The 9,355-nt window shown below is 38.9% G+C and overlaps 1 protein-coding gene and 1 non-coding gene across 2 annotated transcripts in view; one reads left to right on the top strand and one right to left on the bottom strand.

The window, feature by feature from the left end:
* The window catches only part of LOC106128229 (E3 ubiquitin-protein ligase rififylin), a 3,800-nt gene extending 268 nt beyond the window's left edge, over nt 1-3,532 (bottom strand). Inside the window, exons 1-6 of the mRNA XM_013326520.1 lie at nt 3,120-3,532; nt 1,836-2,045; nt 973-1,110; nt 668-847; nt 280-588; nt 14-193 (exon numbers count right to left, since the gene is read on the bottom strand). Coding sequence (XP_013181974.1) covers nt 14-193; nt 280-588; nt 668-847; nt 973-1,110; nt 1,836-2,045; nt 3,120-3,384 — 1,282 coding nt within the window. The 5' untranslated portion in view covers nt 3,385-3,532. The remainder of the gene's footprint in view (nt 1-13; nt 194-279; nt 589-667; nt 848-972; nt 1,111-1,835; nt 2,046-3,119) is intronic.
* A 1,181-nt stretch (nt 3,533-4,713) lies between these two features.
* Nucleotides 4,714-4,795, top strand: TRNAS-UGA (transfer RNA serine (anticodon UGA)). Its single transcript has one exon. It is a non-coding gene; the product is annotated as a tRNA-Ser (tRNA).
* The last annotated feature ends 4,560 nt before the right edge of the window (nt 4,796-9,355 follow it).

Raw genomic sequence — 9,355 nt, forward strand, 5'->3', positions numbered from 1 at the left:
GGGGGGGGAGTACCTCTGTGCAGGTTGCGGTGGTCGCGCAGCAGGGTGCGGGCGCGCTGCAGCAGGTCGGCACGCTCGAGGCAGCCGCGGAACTCGACGCGGTTGCGGTGCAGCAGCTGCTTCAGCTGGCGCACGCTGAGTCGTTCCAGGTCCGCCTCGCTCATTCGCTCCAGGCTTATCCGTTCCGGACTCTCTGCGAGCGTTACACCGCGAACGTCAGCGAAAAACGTAAACGGCCGTCAAGCGTATGCTTTACAATTTGCTTGTAAATGCACCGACCTGGCTGGCGGTCCATCATGGGCTCGTCCCGCAGGCTGGCGGTGTCCCCGTCGTCGGCGGGCGCGCGGTGCAGCTCCAGCTCGGAGGCGGCGCGCTGCGGCGTGCCCGGCGCCTCGGCCTGCGCCACCGACGCGTGCGCGTGCGCGGGCGCGGCTCGCTTGGCGCCGCCGCCGGCCGTCGCGAGACTGCCGGAGCTCCGGGGGCCATGTTCGGGCTCAGCGCCCGTCGAGCTCTCCTCGCTAGCCGGCGCAGCGGCCGCCGCCTCCGCCCGCCGACTGCCATCGCTGGTCGTAAGCAGCACCTCCGAGTCTTAAATAGAAATAGGGAGATGAGTCAGTGAACATACATACGAGAAAGGCGGTGGTAGCGCGGGGTGGAGTGCGGTCACCGTTGGGCAGGGGCTCGGCAGGCGTGGTGACGAACTCCCAGCCGGCGTCGTCGAGGTCCTCGACTTCGAGACAGTCGGCGGTGTCGACGTGGGCGGAGTCCTGTGACTCGCGGCGCGCCCCCTGCACCCCCTGCGGCTGCGGCTGGTCCGCCACCACGGGCCGCACGTCCCGCTCGCCACCTGCGCGCACACAGACAAATAAAACTAACACCTATAAGTGAAATGTGACTATTATTTAATAATTACTGAATAAATACAAGTAGATATTTTGATAGAGAACTAAAATCAATTTACAAAACAAGTACCAGGTGTGGGCGTGAAGCGGCGGTCGGCTAGGTGGGCGTAGTCTGCGTTGTGGGCGGTGTGGGACTGGTCTGCGGTGTGGGCGTTGTGGGCGGGTGCACACGTCGTCACGTGCACGTGCGTCGAGTTGAAGCAGCTGCCTGCGAGTTACCATTGCTGATCATGCATAATATAAAACTATAACACATAGAATTACCAGCAGAATTCATGTATTTTGTCAACAAATGACAAACCAATGATTAACTTCAGTGCAATATGAAAACATCCTCCAATAATAATTTTTATCTATAACTTGGTTGCAAACCTAACTTGACACTCACCAATCATGAATCTAACGTTTGACAGAAGTTTTGACATAATGTATTATAATAAATTATAGTATGTATACTTTGACTCCACAAAACAACTTTGTGTGTAACACAAACAATGAGGTTTATCAGTGAACACCTCTCATAACATACTCTATAATAATGACTTTATCACATATTCAGAATTATTTAAAGCAAAATTGTACAATAAATGAAATCCAATATGATAACTAGACAATGTTAAGTATTGTTGCTTATACAATTATGTAGGAAATAAATACTTAAGTCAGCAAAAATGTACATATCAAATTATTGTTTTGACAAGGTGCAATACAACACTTGAGGTAAATTATGTGATTCAGTTCAAGCAATATGTTACTTAGCTGAAATGTTTTTTTCATTTAAATATAAAACTGATAATATATGAATATTTAAATTATATTTCACTTGATACTTTTAGTCATATTACATCATTAAAATAGTCAAGAAATCCTGCATGTTATGTTATGTATGTAAAAATGTGTTTGAATGTAGAAGCTAAGATGTAACAAACAAACTGAAGAGTAGCAGTATCTCACTGCGAGGGGGAGGGACGTCTCGCGAGGGGTCACGCTGGGTGGTGCGAATGTCGAAGGCAGAGTTGAGGAAGTCATTGATATTGTTGGTGAAGCCCTTGAGACCGCTGAAGGCACCGCCACGTGAGCTGCGTCGCCGGTACGCCGAACTGTTCACGTGCGATACACACAGACCCACCAGCTCATCTTTTTCTATAACAAAGCAACAATTCATAGTCAACTTACTTTTCATAATATGCTACAATTCTACATGTCTTGCATTCTATTGGGTTTTCATTCATAAATATCTTATTAGTTTGGAAATGTAGCATAAACATTTTTATTAGTAGCATTATAGATTGTAAATATATAGTACTACTGATATTATTAGCTTCCAAGTGCTCATTATCTTATCTCACTAGTAGGGGCGGGGAAGAATATTTAAAGAAGTCAGCCTAAAACAATTGACTTGTACTGATAAGAGTCAATTCAATGCCATTATCAATTTGTACTGTAGGATTATTAGTATATATACGATCATAAATTTACAGCATTCAATGTGACCGGAGGAAGTAACATATACATGTAGATGATATGCTAACTAACCAAGTAATCATACATTGGGTGAGGGTAACTAACACACACAGATAAATATTTATGTGGTTAAAAGTGTAAATAGATTGGCAGTTTAATGAGAATTCATGATCTGCAGTTCAGATTTAGTTAAAAATGTTTTAAACTTTTTCCCCAACTCAGTTCAGTAGCATAATGTGTTCAGTAGGCATTTTTGTATTAAAGTCATGCATTCAGACATCTTACTAAAATTGTATATACAGGGAGTCTATATTGCTTCACCAATTAATAAGTATGAAGTATCATTTGCTTTATATTCCTACCCAAAATGGTACAGAGGTCAGAGTCAATCAGGTTTGTTGTTATTCACAAGAAAACAATGTGTTACTATAATAGAAGAGTAAAAATTGTTGTAAGTGGCCTGCTACCTACTCACTGTCAGTGGCAGGTCACTATAGAGAAAGTATAGAAGTGTAGTTATTTGATTAAAATCTTATAATGTATTTATAATTCAAATATATGTAATTTATTGCACAGCCATAAAAATAAGTTATTGAAATGTGACATGCCTTAATAATCATCATTCAATTGCCATTAGTTTTCAGCAAGCTAACATGAGTTAAAAATAATAACTAATGTAGACTTAATACAGAACACTAAGCCCTTGAGAATCAATTTAGAATGTAAATGCAATCGCAAACAATATTAACGCACCGACGCAGCCGCGCGTAGAGATATTCTGATGTTGTAAGAAGCACTGCAAGTCTCGAACTTTCAGGTGGGTGATGGCATGCCGGGAGAGAGGCCGCGTTGACAACACTCGGCATGGTGCGCACATGATGCCACCGCCACGACGAAGACATCCTCCACAATAATATCGCTCGCACTCAGAACAAACCCGTTTTCGCTTAAATACACTGAATTGTACGGCGCAACTCTCGCACGGCATTTTAGAACCCCCACGTCCTGTCTTCACCATCTGGCATACTAAACATTAAACGGCACTTCACCAATTTATTTCAATTTACCATGAATACATGACATTGCCGCACTGTTACAGTTTTGATTTAAATGAATTTTAATGAAAAAAAACCAAAACATCACACAACTGCCATCATGGATGACAACGTTCCGTTTTAACAGTTTCTCATAATTGCTTTATCAAAAAATGGATTTTGCAAAAACGTTGTATCAGAAAAAAATATAATATAATTAACATCTTAAGTTAATATCGTTTGTAATAACTCTACTATGTAAATAAAACTAGATAAAGTAATCTTTTGAGGTATAACCACTGGATGTGCTCTATTTCGCCTTCCGTCCGTTACTAGCTCCTAAAGCTCCTAAGAGCAATAAGCAAAAATTTGTTGTTGTTGTCCTAAATATGGGCAAATAAACTTGTCACAGGTCAAGAACAAGTCTTAGTAGTCAACTTTTTATTTAAACTATTTTTCTTTCATTCTGATGGAAGTATACGTGAATTGTTTTGAAAATGTATTCAAGAAAACAACGTCCCATTCAGGCCGGGTGTATTTGCCAAGCAGTTGTAGAAAGTAAATTTGAGCTGCTTATTAAAGTTGTTATAAATCATACAGGGAAAGTTTTATTCAAAATTAAAAGATAAGTAGGTCTGAACTGAAAAATTCTAAGTGGACATCACTCCTACCAAGTATTTAAAAGCAAAATCTCGAATCAACAAATCAAGCAAAATTAATACCTATTTATAAATAAAGACGAAGGAAAATATAATGAAATAAGCTAAAATAATTTCAACATTTTGTCGTTTTTAAAGTAACTATTGGACAAAAGTGCCTACATTTAAACGGCTGGAGCTGGTCTCGCTAAGTTATCATTTGTTACTTGTTACAATATCTCACTTTGCTTTTAATAACTCTTCCTTACTTTACGTGGAAAATGTGTAAGATTCAAAAACACAGACAATTTGTAACGATTGTTTTGTTAACATACCAGCAAAATTTAAAAAAATACGAAAATTTGCACACTTGTTCAAATAAGTATCAATTATACGGGAATTGACAGTCAGTCTTAGGGATAATAATATGAAAAGATGAAAATCGCATATCTGTCAGTAAACTATTAGTTTTATATCATTCATGAACTTGTTGATTTAATAATAAAGCAGAAAAGCGATATGCACTGCGCGGGCGCCGCAATCTCGCACACTTTAAATATTCAATCATAATTTATCTGTATCTACCAAATTACGTGTGTTATTATATATTCATGGTTTATGTGCATTTCAGGTATTCACATAAGCGGATTGATAATTTTCATTACACCTTGCATGGCTGAGGTGTCCGAGTGGTTAAGGAGTTGGACTTGAAATCCAATGGGTTCTACCCGCGCAGGTTCGAATCCTGTCCTCAGCGAACTATCTTTTTGTTCATTTTTTTAAATGCTGAAGTTTACTTTTTACAAGTTTATTATGAAAACATTACAGCATATTGCCTAGAACTATCAACATGAAACCTTGCAATTTAATTTAAAATTTTATAACCACTAGCTTTTGTCCGCGACTTCTTCAACGCAGATTTTTTTTAAGTAGTTTATAATAGTGCAGCCGTTTTTTTACATTGCGGACAGACAGAGACAAACAGAAAATAAAAAAAAACAATTTTCGTTATCAGCAACGCAATTACGTCATGTGTACGAAATATGTTTTTTTTATATTACATAGAGATATTAAAATTTTATTAAATGTAAAAGTAAATAGCGCAAGATTGAACCCAGGCAGGTTTCCACAACGAGCAAAAGACTGCAGTTGTTTTGCCTTCTTACATCGTACAATTTCTAAAATTACTAAATTAAATATAACGGCCAAGATTCTTTTTAATATAGCAGAGTCAAGGCAGCCGGTAAATAAGGAAAACTGTTCTAAAGTGTGCCTAATTTCATTTGAGGAAAACGAATTCGTACTTAAGTTGACAATCATATGAGATATTGAGTTGACGCATGTCTCGTCCTCGCATTCTGGGAAGTGGATGAGTACCGAGGCTTAGAATTAAAGATATTTCTGTTGACAAAAATGACCATCACAGCTTTATAGAAGAAGATAATTAAGTAAAGATTCTACACTCTCTTAGTTTCTATTATTGACTATTTTGTTACATAGTACCAACAGCGGCCGTTTATATACATATTTTAGTACAGTTATCGCTCTATAATACCTTTTATGAGTTGTTTCAATTTGAGATTATAGTTTTTTACCTTTGCATAATCACTTACGAAACATTTCAGTAAATCCATGCTCCTGTGGATAAAAATAGCAATATTGTCAATACATTGCACTTGCCGATGTTTACTAAGTCATGTTTATTAAGTTATAATTTGCATTTACAAAATAATAATAACACAGGCCTTATGTACTAACTAGTATAGTTCAATTTACCATATAACTACATACATTGTTCCTAACAATTTTGAGTGTGCTATGTCATCTGGACTTATACGAGGTCAACAGCGCGGCGCGGGGGCACTCAGTGGAATTGGGTGCCAGCCGGCGGCGACTGCGGCCCTGCTCACAACATACAGAGGACTGCTTCAGACTACAGTCGAGTGGGTCGTTTCATTTCTGAAAAACGCGGCCTCCTCCCCAGTTGTTGACCCCGAGCAATAAACGGAGGCTTTAACATTCTTCAATTTCCCTCCGCGCTTTGAACCCAATAGTTCGTCATCTTGTTGACAGCTTCCATTAGATCTTTTTTCAACGGCATAGAGTTTGTTTTTAAACGTAGGACCAGGGTAAGGTATTAAGGGAAGTAGGTTAGACGACTTATACTTGCCAGTTTCTCGCGAAATGAAAGACTTTTTGTGAGTGGTTCATTCGGGCGGGAATAGAGCACGGGTAAGTAGGCGGCCTCCACTTGGGACGGGTCGGGAGGTCCCATGTTCCTTGCGAGCGGCACTATATAAGAAACACTGGGAAAAACAGTTTTTGTGCTTGGTACATAACTTGTACCTGCACAAAGCTTAGGAATATTACTTTCAAGAAACTTAAAGACATTAATAAAAAAAACAACAACATTATACATTGTCATTTTTCCTTTCATGTTAGAGCTCTGTACTCTTCTGCTATTAGTGGACCATGAAGAATTCAAAAGAATAAATGAAACTAAAACAAGCAAAACCATTTTTAAATGCTTCTAAAACATGTAATAAAGGAAGTTGAGATATTATTTTTATTGAAGTAAATTATATAGATACGGCACGTGTGACCTGATGGTCAATGACTTGGGGTTGACTAGCTGACGCTGCTCGCGCGGGGCATCCCGCGGCGTTGCACAGCGCAGCACAAATTGTGCAATCGCTGTGCCGCACAACTGCACATACGACCTGCTTGGCCTACACGACAGCTTTGCAAGCTGGTGATATTCGAGCTGCTGTACGTTCAAACTATTTACGCATAAATGTATACTTATATGTCTCTGTGTACATTTACAAATGTGGATTTCGTAAAAGTATATAGGAACACCTAAAACATTCGGTTCAATAACACGCTCTAAAGTTATAGAAAAATCGACAGCTGATATCATAAAACTTATTCATTGGTATAATCCAAATTGTTAATAGATACTAAATAAGAGATTTCAGTCTCGTAGCGTAAGTATTTTTGATGATGAAAGATAGAAAATAAATAAAACACGAGTAAGATTTATACGTAATGAAGTCAGAGAACTTGAAATGGGGAAGAATTTACTCATAATTTACTCACAAGTGTTCATGCTTAAGTCTGTAAAAGATATAGAAAGTTTGGCAATTATAAATGAAATCATTATTTTCCACTGAGCTCTTCATAATTCATGGAACAGTTATCAACGATATTAGTTTGCTTACTTCAAAAAGCTTTGAATAATTACTAATTTCCCGCAAATGTCAGGCGAGGCCGGGGTGTGAGGCGGGGCAGGGCGGGGGCGCGGGTGCCGGCACGGAGGCTGTGGGATCGATACAGGACCAGCCCTGCGCCCTGCACCCCTCACCCTGTACCCCTCACCATGCATCCCGGGCGGCCTTGCGGGCCGCAAAGGAAGGCGCGAAGGGACTCCTCAAGGTCGTTCGAGTCGATGTTAGAAAGTAAACACTTGAAAGTTATATTGAGTCACTTCGGTTAGTGTAGGAAGATCTTTAATGCTTTACTTCATGTATGGGATAAAACTGAATATTTTTTAAAGGAAAATCGTTCGCACCTCAGATAAAAACAAATCAGGAAATACATTACCAAAGTTAGTTAATACTAAAAACATGCAATTCTTCAAAAGTCTAAAATTATTAGAAAGGCATGTGATGTGTGTCACCTAGAGGAAGTTATAGACCACGGATGACTTACATTTGTAACAAAACTTCTTTACTTGTGTGTTTATAATCTCTGCTTTTGTAATTATTGGGTCATTATTTTATAGTGATCAATTTATAAAATTATTTCTTCCAGTGTTTCTATTCTTATAAAGTTTCAAGGTTGTTGTCATCACAAATACTTAAGTTAAATAGTAAGGGTCACAGTATTTAAAGAGCTGCGGATCACTGGCCAGTGTTTTGGAAACAATCATTTATGTTTTTTTAAGAGATTCAATTAAATACCAAACCGAGCGTAACTGAACTTTTCATTACCCCTGAACTACTGCACTGAACTAAACAACATTTTTGCTTCATCCCCCTATCCCTCAGAGTTCGCTATTAAAAATAGTAGTAAAGCTAATCAAAACTCACTTACTGTAGCTTGCTAATGCAAGAGTAAGTTACTTAAAGGTTAATATGCAAGGATATGCTTCGCGGGAGTGCTGAGTCACCGGTGGCTCAGCGCGAGGCGTCACGCCGTCGCCAGTTCTAATCCTGCCATTCAATGCAATCAGCCAAATGTATCTATGAATAACTATTGTTAAGTAAAAAACATTTTTTACTACAGCAAAATAAATTCATACAGCCTAGATTATAATGATGAGACCAATTAATTGGATATTGAGACATCCGAAAATATACAAGAAACATCGAACAAATAGACAAAAAAGTTATTATGAAGTACATGAGTCAATTAAATATGTAACTATCCTTTTATTTCTGTGTCAAAACAGGTTGTTAAAGTCTACATTAAATTGCTTATAATGATGAAATGTCGCAATAACACGGTCGTCCTAAGTGTGGGGCGTCAGCGGCGGCGGTGGCGGAGGCGGCGGCGGTGGCGTGATCCAATGCTGACTCGGCACCTCCCCGGCCCCACAACTTACATGTTGACATCTTTACAATATTAGTAATATGTGTGTACTTCATTAAATTTTTACCATTTATATAATAACGAGTGGCCATGACAAATGAGTTGGTGTAAAAAAGCGATTCATCACATTATAAGTACTTGTTTGTCAAAGAACTTGGATGTCATACATAACAAGTGATCTAATTGTTGCACGCAAGTACAATATGCAAAAATTGGATGATATATATTTATTATTCATTAATTAATTAATTATGAACATAATGTTTATGAACACCTTCATTAATTTTCCTGGAAAAATTGCTTGTTAATGTTTTTACATTGTACCTCAATGTGAAACAAACATGAAACAGAGGAATGCGAGACGCATAAAAAGGATGCAACGAGAAATAAAACAAGATAACGTCTCCGTAACTTGTCTGCTATTATATTAGTCGTAATACATGCAAGAGGCGCTAGCGCTGCGCCACCACCTCCACCGCCACCACCACTGCAATACAACTGATTTTTCCTTACGTACTTTATTCCCTTTTTAACCTTAACCATCTCTGAATGACACTTTGACACAAAAATTACTTTCTAAGGTAAATTGATAATGACTTATTTAACTTATCGTAACCATTATTTGTGCCGGAGAGTGAGAAAGAATCACAAGGCGGTTTTATAAGATTAAAGATAATCGTAAAGTGTATTTATAATACGTGTAAGTGTGGGGGGGGGGGGGGGG

The sequence above is a fragment of the Papilio xuthus genome, unplaced genomic scaffold (assembly GCF_000836235.2).
Source record: "Papilio xuthus unplaced genomic scaffold, Pxut_1.1 DF828780.1, whole genome shotgun sequence".
Taxonomy (NCBI): Eukaryota; Metazoa; Arthropoda; class Insecta; order Lepidoptera; family Papilionidae; genus Papilio; species Papilio xuthus.